The 14,790-nt window shown below is 33.9% G+C and overlaps 7 protein-coding genes across 7 annotated transcripts; 4 read left to right on the top strand and 3 right to left on the bottom strand.

Moving 5' to 3' along the window:
• Positions 1-366: 366 nt before the first annotated feature.
• On the top strand, positions 367-942 carry KABA2_02S15004 (60S ribosomal protein uL6; the record flags this gene model as incomplete). Its single annotated transcript, XM_041549348.1, has 1 exon — positions 367-942. One exon carries the CDS (start codon positions 367-369, stop codon positions 940-942), a length of 576 nt encoding a protein of 191 aa, XP_041405282.1.
• Positions 943-1,866: 924 nt separating this feature from the next.
• On the top strand, positions 1,867-3,159 carry DGA1 (diacylglycerol O-acyltransferase; the record flags this gene model as incomplete). Its single annotated transcript, XM_041549347.1, has 1 exon — positions 1,867-3,159. The coding sequence occupies one exon, from the start codon at positions 1,867-1,869 to the stop codon at positions 3,157-3,159; it is 1,293 nt and encodes a 430-aa protein (XP_041405281.1).
• A 221-nt stretch (positions 3,160-3,380) lies between these two features.
• ESA1 (NuA4 histone acetyltransferase complex catalytic subunit ESA1) lies at positions 3,381-4,718 on the bottom strand (the record flags this gene model as incomplete). Its single annotated transcript, XM_041549346.1, has 1 exon — positions 3,381-4,718. The coding sequence occupies one exon, from the start codon at positions 4,716-4,718 to the stop codon at positions 3,381-3,383; it is 1,338 nt and encodes a 445-aa protein (XP_041405280.1).
• Positions 4,719-5,059: 341 nt separating this feature from the next.
• PUS7 (pseudouridine synthase PUS7) lies at positions 5,060-7,087 on the top strand (the record flags this gene model as incomplete). The annotated part of the gene is made up of 1 exon (XM_041549345.1): positions 5,060-7,087. The coding sequence occupies one exon, from the start codon at positions 5,060-5,062 to the stop codon at positions 7,085-7,087; it is 2,028 nt and encodes a 675-aa protein (XP_041405279.1).
• Positions 7,088-7,481: 394 nt separating this feature from the next.
• SSP2 (Ssp2p) lies at positions 7,482-8,558 on the top strand (the record flags this gene model as incomplete). Its single annotated transcript, XM_041549344.1, has 1 exon — positions 7,482-8,558. One exon carries the CDS (start codon positions 7,482-7,484, stop codon positions 8,556-8,558), a length of 1,077 nt encoding a protein of 358 aa, XP_041405278.1.
• Positions 8,559-8,672: 114 nt separating this feature from the next.
• On the bottom strand, positions 8,673-10,145 carry MET7 (tetrahydrofolate synthase; the record flags this gene model as incomplete). Its single annotated transcript, XM_041549343.1, has 1 exon — positions 8,673-10,145. The coding sequence occupies one exon, from the start codon at positions 10,143-10,145 to the stop codon at positions 8,673-8,675; it is 1,473 nt and encodes a 490-aa protein (XP_041405277.1).
• Positions 10,146-13,184: 3,039 nt separating this feature from the next.
• On the bottom strand, positions 13,185-13,892 carry KABA2_02S14850 (uncharacterized protein; the record flags this gene model as incomplete). The annotated part of the gene is made up of 1 exon (XM_041549342.1): positions 13,185-13,892. One exon carries the CDS (start codon positions 13,890-13,892, stop codon positions 13,185-13,187), a length of 708 nt encoding a protein of 235 aa, XP_041405276.1.
• Between the last annotated feature and the right edge of the window lie 898 nt (positions 13,893-14,790).

Below are 14,790 nucleotides of genomic sequence, written 5' to 3'. Positions count from 1 at the left end.
TTGTGATTGATATGTTTTCTAACTATCCTTTACCGTCATTCTTCATTTTGTCAAAAATGTGACACGCACGAACCCTAACCTAAAAACCCTAGTTTCGACTCCTCTTAAGAAAAACTGAAAAAAAAACTGAAAAAAAAACGAAATGACCGACGCAAAAAAAATATTCCAAAAAAATGAAAAATTTGAAAAATTTTCGTCGTCTTCGTCGACTCCAAGAAAAAAAAGGAAAAAGTATATAAATATCCAAGTTAGAGCAACTCGGTATATTTGACGTATATCCTTTCCTGCCTATAATTTAAAATCTTGTTTTTGTTATATCATTCTCTTTACTCTAGCAATTACCCCATACATACATCTCCATCTACAATGAAGTACATTCAAACTGAACAATCCATTGCTATCCCAGAAAAGGTAACTGTTGCCATCAAGGCCAGAATCGTTAAGGTCACTGGTCCAAGAGGTACTCTAACCAAGAACCTAAAGCACATTGATGTTACTTTCAACAAGATTGACAACACTTTGATTAAGGTTGCTGTTCACAACGGTGACAGAAAGCACGTTGCTGCTCTAAGAACCGTCAAGTCTTTGATTGACAACATGATCACTGGTGTCACTAAGGGTTACAAGTACAAGATGAGATACGTCTATGCGCATTTCCCAATCAACGTTAACGTTGTTGAAAACGATGGTAAGAAGTTCATCGAAATCAGAAACTATCTAGGTGACAAGAAGGTTAGATTAGTCCCAGTTAGAGAAGGTGTTGCTATTGAATTCTCTACCAACCAAAAGGATGAAATCGTTCTATCTGGTAACTCTGTTGAAGAAGTCTCTCAAAATGCTGCTGACATTCAACAAATCTGTAAGGCCAGGAACAAGGATATCCGTAAGTTCTTGGATGGTATCTACGTTTCCTCCAAGGGTAACGTTGTTGAAGAATTGTAAGTTTAATACTTTTCAGATCTTCATTCCTTTTCATTATCACTCAAATTTTTTTGCATCGGTATCCAATGGGCTTAACAGAACTTCATCATTTGTTTTGGAGATATATAAAACCTCTATTTTTAAATTATGTACATTAGATATACTTCCTTGCTACACTGTCTATTAATATTATAGTGAGGAAGTTAGAAGTAAAATCAGTTGTGAAGGATTATTATCCTTTATAATTGATCTTACTTCACCTGACAGTGGGTTAGTCTCTATTTCTTTCAAAAAGGATAGAAATTAACCATGATAGAACATTACTAGTGCTCGAATTAATATAGAGCCATATTATGTTCTTTCAAATATGATTTCATTTTGTTAACAAATTTTTCTTACTGTGCTCTTCTTTTTTCTTTTAATTTTTTAAACTTCTTGACAATAACTAAACATATTTAACATCTTGTGCAAATAAATTTATGATACTGTTGTTTCTTGGTAATTAATTATTCAACTCTGAAAGGAATGCATATATCTCTTTTTACTTACTATTTGTTACTGTGCGTCTAGCTTAGTGTGTCTCTCCTAGCCATTCTTTCCTTTTGCTGCCAAATTATATTGAAGGGCACACATTCGTTTTTCACACAGAAAAGATCGGGCATTGCCCGTTTCGCCGAAGCAGCCTCATGCAGTAACAGCAACAAGAAAGATGAGGAGTCTTGGTTTAAATACAAGACAGGCAATGGACTTCAATGATTAAACAAGATTATGGAACACTAAAAAAATGCAGTATCCCTTTACTTTACGTTAGAAGTAAGATACAGTTGTTTTGACGTTATTGTTTCTATCAAATTTATCAAAAATCCCAAGGTTGTTACTATAATTCAGAAAAATTAGTAAACAGCACACAAAATTAAATCAAGTTTTATTTTCTATCAAACCTAGATGACTGGTCAGCAAACTAAGATTAGTGAAAGTATTCAGACAGAAAATGATCTTATATCGTCAGAGACACCACATATAACGAAACAGCACATACAACAGGCGGATGAACCGACATTAGATTCCTGTTGTTCCATTGCAACACCAATGCATAGGAGATTGCAAACAATGGCTGTAGCATGGCATTGTTCATCATTTGTTGTATTCACTTTAATAAATTTATTTTTATTATCTTCACCATTTTGTTGGTTATTCATGATTCCTTATCTAATATATTTCTTTAATGATAGGTCCCCAGCCAATGGGAACGTTGTGAATAGATATTCCCTCTGGTTCAGGTCTTTGTATATATGGGATTTATATTGTGAATATTTTCCAGTGTCTTTGATCAAATCTGCAGATTTGAAACCGACTTTTAGTTGGGAACCTCAACAACTTATTAATGATGATAATGAAAACACATCAAAAATTGATAAAGCCAGCAATAATGGATGGAAAATTAGAATTTGGCCTTCAACTTATCGCATCAACATTAAGAAAAGACTTCAAAACAATGATTCTCAGACTCCCAAAGGGGAAATTAAAGCAACAGGTCCTCGTTATATATTTGGGTATCATCCACATGGTATAGGTGCGTTAGGAGCATTTGGCGCTTTTGGGACAGAAGGTTGTCATTGGTCAAAGAAGTTTCCTGGTATCCCTATTTCATTGATGACTTTAGTTACACAATTTCACATTCCATTGTATAGAGACTATCTTTTGGCTTTAGGAATAACGTCAGTCTCTAGGAAAAATGCTTTGAAAGTACTGCAGAACAATCAATCGATATGTATCGTAGTTGGAGGAGCAAGGGAATCCCTCCTTACTGAACCGAATAAAGTGGAATTGATCTTAAATAAGAGGAAAGGGTTTATTAAATTGGCATTAGAGACTGGAAATGTCGGAGTGGTCCCTACATTTGTCTTTGGTGAGAATAATACATATCAAATATTTAGATCTAGGGAAAATTCATGGTTAAGAAACATTCAATTGTGGATCAAGGCAAATTTTGGGTTTACAATCCCAATTTTCTATGCTCGAGGTCTCTTCAATTATGATTTTGGCTTGTTACCTTTTAGAACTCCATTGACTGTGATTACAGGAAAGCCAATCTATATTAAAGAAAAAATCAATAATCCATCAGAGGATATTGTAAATCACTATCATGAACTCTATATTGAGGAATTGAAAAATATCTATTGTGATTATAGAGATCAATATGATATGTCCGATGTAGACTTTAATATTGTTGGTTAAACGGTAAAACGAACTGTTCCCTAGTACTTTCTTTATCATCAACATTCTCATTATTTTACTTTCTCCTCCCAGTTAGTACAACTAACATCTTTTTGCAACTTAATAAAATGTATTCCGTAAATATCCTGTAATAAATATGAATTTATGAAAAAAAAAAATCAATGCACTATACAGTAAAGTAGCTATATATCTATATAACTATCTGGAGATATATTTTGAATCTACCACGCAAATCTCAGTTGGGATGCTGAGAATACCGGTGGTGTCCAAATTAATTTCGTAGGGTCTATACTTCTTCTCTTTTTGGCTTTCAATGTTTCAAATCTTTCAATAACTTCGTCACTAAGATATATAATATGTTGTGCTTTATAATACCTCAGAATATTCAATGATTTTGCTGTAAATAAAATATCTGTGGTGGTCATCGAACTTATAGTACTAATTTCATCAATGGTAATTTCTTTCCCATGTTCCACTAATAATTTCACCAACGTATCAGTCCAATATGCTCTATATGAAAGTAAACCTAAATCTGATAATGGTTTTTCTGGTGAACCTGTCTTTCCCTCCTTCTTTGACAATTCATATGAAAATTCGATCAACAATCTACCATAACCCTTTCTCTGGTATTGAGGAAGTGTTAAGATACATGCAACATTATAATTATCAGCAGATTCTTTTTCCTTAGAAAAATATCCGACTAAATGATGACCAAGCTCATCTCTTCTGGTCATGCAGTAAAATAAAAATGGATCAACATCGTAATACAACGTCTTATGATCTAAAAATAATTTAGATAAAAGGCATAAATTCCTACACCATGTTCTCTGCATTCTTCCATCTATTTCGAAGAAGGAAACGTAATCATCACGATATATTTCATTCCCCGGAGGATGCTGTAAAGTACATTTCTTTCTATACCTCTCGTATTGTTTTTTTGATCCAAAATATTGTAATGTAAAATCATCGATATATATCTGGTCTTGATCTGTAAGTTCAATTGGATAAGGTGAAAAATACCACGGTTCAATTTCGTATTTACCCATTACTACCTTATTTAAATTTCTAACCTGTGAAACAACATGTGGATTTTGCGTCATGGACCCCGAAGTCCGTAACTTCTTGATCTCATCTTCTCGTGAAACATCGTCAGTATTTATCCCCTGAACATTCAGATCATCCAGATCCATCATATCCGAAACCTCAGGTGTATTTTCTTTTGTTGGAGCAGTTGTAGACTGGATGGTCTTTTCTAGCTGTGTTTGTTTTTTGTTCTTCTGTTTAGTTTTGGATTCCTCTGCCGGTTTCGGTACAGGTAATAACACATCCTTCTCTAGGTTGATTCTATCGGGTAGAACCCATTCATCCAAACGTTTGTTATAGTTCACATAATGCACATAAAATTTTGGAGGTGGTCGTCTTGATTTAATAGATAAAATCTCTGCCAATCTTTCTTCATCGCCTTTTTTAACCCAACATTGAGCCTTTATGATAAGGTCCTTAACATCATCGATCCTTTTCGGGACATTTTCAATTTCTACTTCTACAGGTGCCGACATTTTAAAGTTTTAGGTTTTCTATATTGTAAAATATTGAAAATAAGGTTATCTTCAAGTGCTTGTTTAGTCTGTGGTAAGCCAAGTAATACTATTTGTTTAGTGAAATTTAATATCCATTCAATTAATTACATTTTCTTGTTTACATAATTGTTGGAAGGCGCTTGCTTTGAATGGCCCACTGAAATTTTCAACGCGATCATGAACATCTCCTTCCTGTAACAAATTTGAAAATTTTTTGGATATTAAAGAACTCATCGATTTATGTAAAACATTAAATTGATAATAAATAGAAATATTATCACACTAACAGTATATAAACCATTCAGAATATAAGGTAAGCTATGTCAGAACAAGAAACAACTCTGAAGAGAAACGTTGATGAAGCTGTCGCCGAAGGTGACGCTCCTGTTATCAAAAAATCTAAAGTAGAAGAAAATCAAACATCTGATAACGGTATAACAGAACAATCTGTTGGTATTACCTTGTATCTAACCCAAGATTTGCCCGGATTTTCTGGACAAATCAAGCAAAGATATACTGATTTTTTGGTTAATGAAATTGACCAATCTGGGAATGTTATTCACCTTACTGACAAAGGGTTTAAGATGCCAAAGAAACCCCAGATGTCTAAGGCCGAAAGAGAAGCTAAAGCTACAGAAGATATTGCACATAGACAAAATTTTGAAGTTAATTCTGAATTGAGACTCCAATTAGTTGAAATATTTGGCGAGAGTGATGTTCAAAAGATTGAAGAGGTCTATAAAATGGCTACCACAATGAAAAGTGAAAAATCATTTGAAGATAAATCAACAAGAACCAAGATTCATCAATTACTACGTGCGGCATTTAATGACGAATTAGAGTCAGTTACTACTGACCAAAATAGTTTCAAGATTGCAAGAAATAATAAAAACTCCAGAGTAAACAAACAAGTGAGAAATGATCAGACAAAAGATGCCAACGGTGTCGAAAACTGGGGCTTTGGACCAACCAAAGAGTTTTTACATTTTACTTTACAAAAGGAGAATAAGGATACCATGGATGCAGTCAACACCATTTGTAAATTAATGAGATTCCCAACTAAGGCCATGAGATTCGCTGGTACCAAAGATAGAAGAGCAGTAACCTGTCAAAGATTATGCGTATCTAAGATCGGTGTCGACAGATTGAATGCATTGAACAGAACTTTGAAGGGAATGATCATTGGTGGATTTAAATTTGAAGATTCATCTTTGGGCCTTGGTGATTTGAATGGTAATGAGTTTGTTATTGCCATAAGAGATGTCGATGTTCTTGATCCAAACTCTAAATTAGAACATATCCTACAAAAGGGTTGTGAGTCGCTATCTTCTAATGGATTTATCAATTATTTCGGTATGCAAAGATTTGGTACATTTAGTATTTCTACCCATCAAGTCGGTAAAGAAATTTTGTTAGAAAATTGGGAAAAAGCTGTTGAATTAATTCTTTCAGATCAGGATAATGTCTTACCAAAATCTAAAGAGGCTAGGCAATTGTGGGCAAGTACACATGATGCAGCAGCAGCTTTAAAACTAATGCCAAGACAATGTGTTGCAGAAAATTCAATTTTATATTGTTTGTCTAATTTAAGAAAGGAGGATGATGGAACATATTCAGCACACTCTTATTTGTCAGCTCTTATGAAAGTCCCAAGAAATCTAAGAACAATGTACGTCCACGCTTATCAAAGTTATGTCTGGAATGCTGTTACTAGTGAAAGAATCAAACTATATGGACTTAAGGTGATGCCAGGTGACCTGGTTATTGACACTCCGGAATCTCATAAGGAAGAAGAAGAAGAAGAGTTGGATGATTTTGACGAAGATTTAAATACCCAAGAATTTGTCAGAGCTAAACCATTATCGCAAGAAGATATTGACTCCGGGAAGTATTCGATGTCCGATGTAGTGTTACCAATGCCTGGATTTGATATTGTTTACCCATCAGATTCAGCTCTGAAGCAAGTTTACGTTGATATAATGAAGAAGGATAACATGGATCCATTTAAAATGAGAAGAAAGGTTCGTGATTTTTCTGTTGCAGGTTCGTATAGAAATGTAATCCAAAAACCAACTGAATTGGAGTACAAAATTGTCCATTACAATGAACCAACACAGCAATTATTGAACACTGATCTTGAAATGTTAAATAATAAAATTGGCAAAGAAAATGGCCAGAAATATATGAAAACCAAACTAGAGAGATTTATGCCAGATAATGGTGGTGAAAAAACAGCAGTTTTGATAAAGATGCAATTAGGTACTTCTGCCTATGCAACCATGGCGCTACGTGAATTGATGAAATTAGAAACTTCTCGTCGTGGTGATATGTGTGATGTTAAGGTTTGAAATCTCAAGTTCTATAATATTATGTATTTCATACAAGCTTGTATATTAATAATAATAAAAACATTTAAATATTGTATTTACGACTCTTAGTGTATATTGTATCTTGCGGATGTGACGTAGGATTAGGCCAATAGCGAGTCTCGAAATAGCATACATAGTTCACAAGTATATATATGTTTGAATTGAAAGCGCCAGGCCGAACATTGCGGACTTCATCTTCGGCGGAAAGGTTGTCACAATGAAACTCTGTCACTAAAGGAAAATTTATATTAATTGGAATGAATAGCCTGTAAAAAGAATATGAGTTGTAACATATTCTTCTGGGTAACGTTGGAAGAACTTGATTACAATATATAACTACGTGAGACAGCACACATAGCATAAATAATATAACATGACACAATCAAATATCAAATATAAAAGATCTTGTACCGATGAACTAATGATAAAACAAAGGGAATTGGCCCATCAACACAATTATAAAAAAAATAGGACAACTTGTCCAGAACTAAATAATAATAAAACTAAACATATCGGTTTTAGACAATTAACTAAGGCATATTTTCATGGACACACGAAGACATTCGGAAATAACACAAAAGATATATACTGTAGTATAGTTGATTCAGAAAGGGTAACTAACCAGGAGTATAGCCCACAGGTAAGAAAGAATAACCATGCAATTTCATTAAAGGAAGAATTGTATCCAGAAAATGCACAAGATAAAAAATTAATTGTCGGTAGCGACTACACAACAAGTTCCCAAACCCCTCTAGATTTTTCGAGATTTTCAGATACATCCATTTTCTATTCGTTTGACAACTTTTTGGAGAACAGTTTATTAAAAAATAATCCTACAAGAGTAGTGGTGAAACATATTCCAAAAGAGATTGGCATCGATAATGTGGTCTCTCAAATAAAAGGAGGTCCCTTGAGACAGATAAGTTGTATAGACACTCCACAAGAATATAAGGAAGCAGTAATTGATTTTATATATCCTCAAGATGCTACAGAATTTTTGAAATATGCTAATACAAACTTATTCAAAGTAAATGGAATTCACTTACAAGCATGTTTGTGTACTGATAACGAAACAAAAGAAAAAAATTTAGCACATCTTCTTTCTTTGACTTCTAAAAATAAGGACCCACAAATAACTAGATGTTTAATATTAAAAAAGAATGGGAAAAAACGGGTTGTTAAGAGGTATAGTAATGGTTCTAGCAATTCTTTATTACCCTTCGACCCCCAAGAAATTCTGGATGACTTTTCCGTTTTTGGAGAATTACAGGGATTGACACCTATTATATCAAGAAAATTATGTGTATCTGTACTCTTTATGGATGTTTTTAGTGCAATGCAAGCGATGCGAAGCTTACAGGATATTAATTCTTTCCTACACAAAAAATATTATAAAACATGGGCTATATGGTATGGTCCTGATTTAACGGAACAACCTTGTCTCACTTAAATATTGGTGTCTATCGCTTTTTTTATTTGTTATATAATAAAATGTATATATTTAAATTATTTTTAGATTATTTGGCATAAGTACGTATATGATCTAGACTTGAATGTCAAGAGATCATTTCCCGTCAAATACTACTAATAATCCACCCACTAAATGAAGTGAACCACATACGTATATATCTAAGGATTCATCACATAAACCTTCAATTAGATTAGTGGCATGTTCGATATTTGGGGAAACGAATACTTTTGAATCATTATCAATTTTAGTCCATTCCTTAGCTATAGATTTTTGGACCTTTAATTCATCTACATCTTCTTTACATGTATTCATAGATACTAGATCGACACTGTAACTACCAGAATCCCATGTTACATTTGTTGTGAAGACAACATAATCAAAACGAACCTCTGGGGCTATTTTCCCGTTCATGAAATGTATTAAAGCATTAGCATCCCTACTTTGTTGGTTAAATAATAAAACTTTAGGTTTCTGTGAGTCCTTCACTACATCACTGAACCATGTTGATGCAGCTTCTATACTATCTTTAGTATGCGCACCATCTAAATACCATGTATTATTACCACGATCTATAGTTTGACAGCGTCCTTCCCATAATGTGTTTTTTAGCCCACTCAAGAATTCTTTGGGTAGTGATGTATTTTCAGTAGTACCCAGGGGGTTTTCCAATACTTCCATAGAGGTTAGGGCTTGTGAGGCTAAGGCAACTGCTAACGACGCATTTGTCTTTTGGAAACTACCTGCGATCCCTAATTCAATTTTATCCAATGCATCAAAAATCGGAACTGTAGTAACTATTGTATCACGTTCTCTTGCACGCTCTTTCAGCACCTTCATACCTGCTGCTGGTTGGTTCTCAATAGTGAAAGCTGGAACGTGGTGTTTAAAGATTCCACCTTTATTCCAGGCTATCTCTTCTATAGTGTCACCTAGCATAAATGTATGATCAATTCCTAGTAAAGAAACGCCACATGCTACTGGTTTTTCAATAATATTTGTACTATCATATTCACCGCCAATACCAACTTCATAAACACAACTTTTACAACCTTCTTGTAAGAATGTATGAAAAGATAATAACGTCAAGAATTTGAAATAGCCTGGCATGGATCCAGGAGTCATATGAGGAAATTTATCCAAAGGTGATGAAGATTTATCTAATTTGTTCCAGATTTCATAAAAATATTTGGTAAATTTTTCTTCAGATAAGGGCTTACCATTAATTCTTATTCTTTCCCTCACAGTTTTCAAATGTGGAGATGTATACAAACCTATTTTAGGTAATTGTTCTTTATATTGACCTAGTATCGAATTTGTAAAAGCTGCAGTTGACCCTTTGCCTTTCGTCCCAGTGATGTGAACTATATTCAATTTATTAAAGTCTGATGTAGAGTAACCAATCCTTCTAGTCCACTCTACCATTTCTAAAAGAGCCATCTCATTCTTACGAATTCCAGACTCTCTGATTGCCATAATGTTGGCATAGTTCGATTGTAAAGAGTTCAAAGCGTTAATTGCATCGCTATACGTTTTTCCTACCATTCTTAGGGGCATACTTATCTTCATCTAAAAAGGGAAATATGAGGATAGTGTGACTTAAAAGAAAGGTCGTATTTGGTAACTAAGGTATTCAACGACAGTAACGGTATCAAGACGTTATATATATATATATATATAACGTCGAATATGTCAAATTCATCTCATAAATCGTTCGATATCATTATCGTCCTTTCACACTTTTTTCAATTTACATAGTTCGCGATGACTTATTTTGTCACATCTGTCGAGAAGTAGAGAGAAAGCGATTTTTCTCTGCATAATTTATTTTTTCCCTTGATAACAAGAAAGAGAAGTTAACTCGACAGAGTCAGCTTAACACGTGTAATTACAAAACTGTGGAATGAAAGGATACAACCAAGAGTACTACCCTTTTGCAATTATACATCTTGAACTCAATCGACCTTTCCCTCACCTTGAATGGTATATTTTGTATATATGTTTTTTATTTGGTATGCTTGTTATATATATATGACTTACATAGATTTATCACTAATAATGTATAATACTAGTAATTAATTAAGGCTATGAATATGGGTATTTTACTCAGATGCTTCAAACATTGCTTGAATCCAGCAACGGTACATTTTCAATTTTCTCTTTCTATTAACTAATAATCTTCTGTCGATGGCAATTTTATTTTCTATGAAATAGTTATTCTTGGTAAAAATTCTTCTTAGCTCTTCTTCGCTGAAAAAATAAACCCTGGTACCATCACCTCTTACATAGAAGTTATCATCCAGAATTCTGTTCTTCTTGAATCTTAGTTGAGCCATATCACCGAAGGAATATTCACGGAATAGGATTTTGCCACCCGGTTTCATAATCTTGCGCATGTTTTCCATTGCTTGATCCCATTGGTTTGGAGCCAATGCACTGAAAACAAAAATCATAACGGCAATATCAACGGAATGAGGTTCGATACCCTCAGGTAAAGCACCATCTGGATTAGCCAAATCCCATACACATGCAGAACCGTATTTAGGATTAAAATGTTCAGATTCCTTGACCAGTTCGACAGCCTTTGGAGCAAAATCAGCAGCAACAATTTTCAAATCTTCATTTTCGTTCTGGGTTAAAATTGGGAAAAAAGTGTTCCCGGCACCACAACCAATTTCAAAGATTGTTATTGGACCTGAATCCTTTCTAGTAGAACTATACAGAATTGGAAATTCTATTTGAAGCCATTGTCTATCCTTGAAGAATTTTTCTTTGTTATTCTTATAGAAGATATCCCAATATCTGGCTGGGTTCCCATTGTATAATTTTTTGTCGAAGTCTGATACGGGAAATTTCATTTGTTCGGATATTTTTTCATTGGCTTGATCTATTTGTTCTTCACCCCATTCAATATTATCCCATGCATTATGATCCCACACATCTGACGATTCTGTTAAATTACGTTTTCCGAACTCAAATGGATCATCACGACCAATACGGCTTGCGCTATTAGTAGATGCGTCAATATTTTCGGTATCATTTTCGGTGTCATTTTCATCTTTCTCGGAGGTTTCTGGAACATTTTCTTCATCGTTACGACGCACTTCGTGAGCAATACTACTCATGGTTTCTTCTTTCACTTCGTCTGCCATTACCTTTAGCTCATTTGAATTATGCTTCTGATTAAGGCCTAAGTGAACTGTCATCAACAGCCTCCAAGTTATTGACATCGTCGACAGCAGTATTCAATTCAGAAGGGTGTTCATTGTTACCTTCCTCGTTGTTGTTTGCGTTGTTCTTCTTCTTGTTCTTCTTCTTGTTTTTTTTCTTATTCTTTTTCTTATTCTTGCTGCCATTATTTTCAGAATCAGGCTGTTGAGTAACTTCTGGTGTTTCTTGGTGTTGATCATTATCATTTGATGTCGCAGCATTAACTTCAACTACCACTGTTTCTTCAGTTTCCTTTTCACAAGCTTCAACTGGAACCGAAACCTTAGTTTCTTCGACAGTTTCTTCTATTGGTGCATCTTCTTCTTCTTCTTTTTCTTGAGGCTCTTCTTCTAGAATGGATTCTTCTTTTGTTGGCTCTTCTTCTTCGAGCCCTTGTTCTTTTGGGTTTTCTTCGACTGGAGTCTCTTCAATTGGAGTTTCTTCAACTACAGCCTCTTCAATTGGAGCATCTTCAACTACAGCCTCTTCTACCCCTTCCTCAATTGGTGATGGTTCAGCTGGGGCAATTTCTTCGTCCTCTGCAGTCAACTTATCATCCTTAGCGATCTCCTCCGGAATAAAAACCTTAGAAGGAGCTTCCCTTTGAGGAGAGGCAGTTGATTCAGAATCGTCAACCTTAGCTATTTTCTCGAACTTCTTAATTAAATCAGCTACACCCATTGTATAATCAATATTCCGTATACTATAATTCTCTTCTGTTACTGATTATGTAGCGAAGGTAATTTAAAAATTGCAAAATCGTGGCAGTTGTCGATATAATAATATATCTAACGTTTTATGAAAAATTATAATTAAATAAGATTATGTTTATATTCTTTCTCTCTGTTTATGGTTTCGAAGTTTTCAAGGATTTTCGTTATACGGCCAACGTCGTCGTTGTTCTGCCCCCTTCCAATGGTAAGAAAAATTTTCTGTGCGTGCATTTGACTGAGAGGGAGGTCTGACAATAATATTGAAAGTTTCACAATTGAAACATAAACAAAACAGCTAACAACAAAGGACAGATAGATTCGTCCTCGAAGAATGTCAATATGTGTCACTCTCCATTGTTGTTAAGATGGAGAGAATGATGTGATTGTTCAATATGCTAAGAAAATTAAATGTAATATTTATTAAAATAAAAAAAAATGTATATATATGTATATGCTATTGTAAAACTTTTACTAAATAGTAGAAACCCTGAAAAACCGATATTATATCATACTATGAATCAAATCACTAAAGTACGATGATATAAGAATGAAATAGAAATAGAAATTAAATAAAAAAGGGGAATAAAAATTTTGAAAAGTGGCCAAAGGGTGTCATGTAAAAATGATCATTTGCCAATGCAATAATGATGGTAATAGAAAAGAAGTTGATAGAAGTTTTCAAATCTCAAACTTGAACTAGATCATCAAAGAGCTCTGGTTCAATATTTGTTAGATCTTTCCCAAATATGATAGCATCAATAGGTTCATCGTGACCTTTTAAGATACCTGCCTTTGGAACTAAACCTATTCTATCGAACTTTAAATGGTCCCAAATTCTTGTACTCGCAACATTAGTAACAAAGACTAAATTGTAGACGGAATACTTGTAACCTAATAAAGGAGCCCATTTTAAATAGATTTGACCTAATCTGTGACCAATTCTTTTACTTCTATGATTGTAATTGACGAGGAAACCTGCATTACAATTCTGAGAACAACGTGGCATATAATTTGGTTTAATGTAGAAAGTTCCTAGAACCAATTTAGACCAATCTTCTGATTTAGTAATATTACCGGGGATGATTAATTTATCAGTCTCCAAGAAGATGACAGTAAAGGAATGAAACCAATATTCTAAGAACTCATCCTTTGAGAGAGGTTTGTCCTGAGGATAAGTATCACCTCTCTCAATTTCCTTATTGAACGCATCTTGTAAGAATTCAACAAGTGAATTTGGGATTTGAGAATGATGAAATACTGGGAATGCAGTAGCAATAGTATCAGAATTCTTCAATTTACATTGAAATGGTTCAATCTTATCGACAAGTGGTTTGAAATAAGATGGACCATCGTGTAGATTAGAAGTAGAATAGTTGATTTCCTCTTTAGTCATTTTCTTGGTTTAAAGAAGTAGTCTAAATAGTTTGTTTGTTTGTATAGTAGTATATCAATAAAACTTACAATGAGAAGAGAGAATCTAAGTACAAGAATTTATATATCGGAAGTATTTATATTAAATATTATAGATATAAATATTTGGGAAAGCAAGCTGTTAGATAAGATAAACAATATGGAGTTAGAGATAGATGTGGAAATGTGTCATTGTTACTTGATCGGATTAGGTTAGATTAAATTTTTCGCATATTCATTGTTCTTTTTTACTCTGGCAAAAGATGGAAAAAAATGAAAAAAATATAGATATAGATATCTATATCTATATATAACCAGTCAGGATATAGAAATTAGACAAATCGTTTGTTGTACGGCCCATTTTTAACGATAGTAATATTTATGTGTGTGTGTGTATGGGTGTATTAGTTACCGTCAATCATCAGAAAAGAATTCACATGTTTCAAGTTGTTTCAAGTTGCGATGCTATTGAATGGTTCATCAACACATATATATATATATATATGTTGATTATCAGTAACAGTTAATATTATATAACAAAAACAGAGATCTTGATTAATCATGACGAACGAACAAACGGACGATCTAAGATGGCTATGGCAATGGCGTTTATCTCATTATACCCGAAACTAAAGAAATTCAGCTTTACAGAAAGAAACGTGTACCCATCAGATATCACAGTTAACGACGCGTGTCGAAAGTAAAATATATAATTTTCGTTTTGAAGTTATCCATTGTAGATGTATTCTTAGTTAAACGTGTAACCCTCCCCAACCAATTATTGGAGAAATGAATTTCGATTTGAATGCGGGGAGGGTGGTGATAATTCTTTATTCGGCGGCTAAAGAAGCTGGTTTAAGGGGAGGTGGCGGTGAAGTGAG

This window comes from Maudiozyma barnettii (genome assembly GCF_903064755.1).
Source record: "Maudiozyma barnettii strain CLIB 1767 genome assembly, contig: KABA2_02, whole genome shotgun sequence".
Lineage (NCBI taxonomy): Eukaryota > Fungi > Ascomycota > Saccharomycetes > Saccharomycetales > Saccharomycetaceae > Maudiozyma > Maudiozyma barnettii.
Note: the sequence above shows the minus strand (reverse complement) of the source record. Positions and strands in the feature narration are given on the sequence as shown.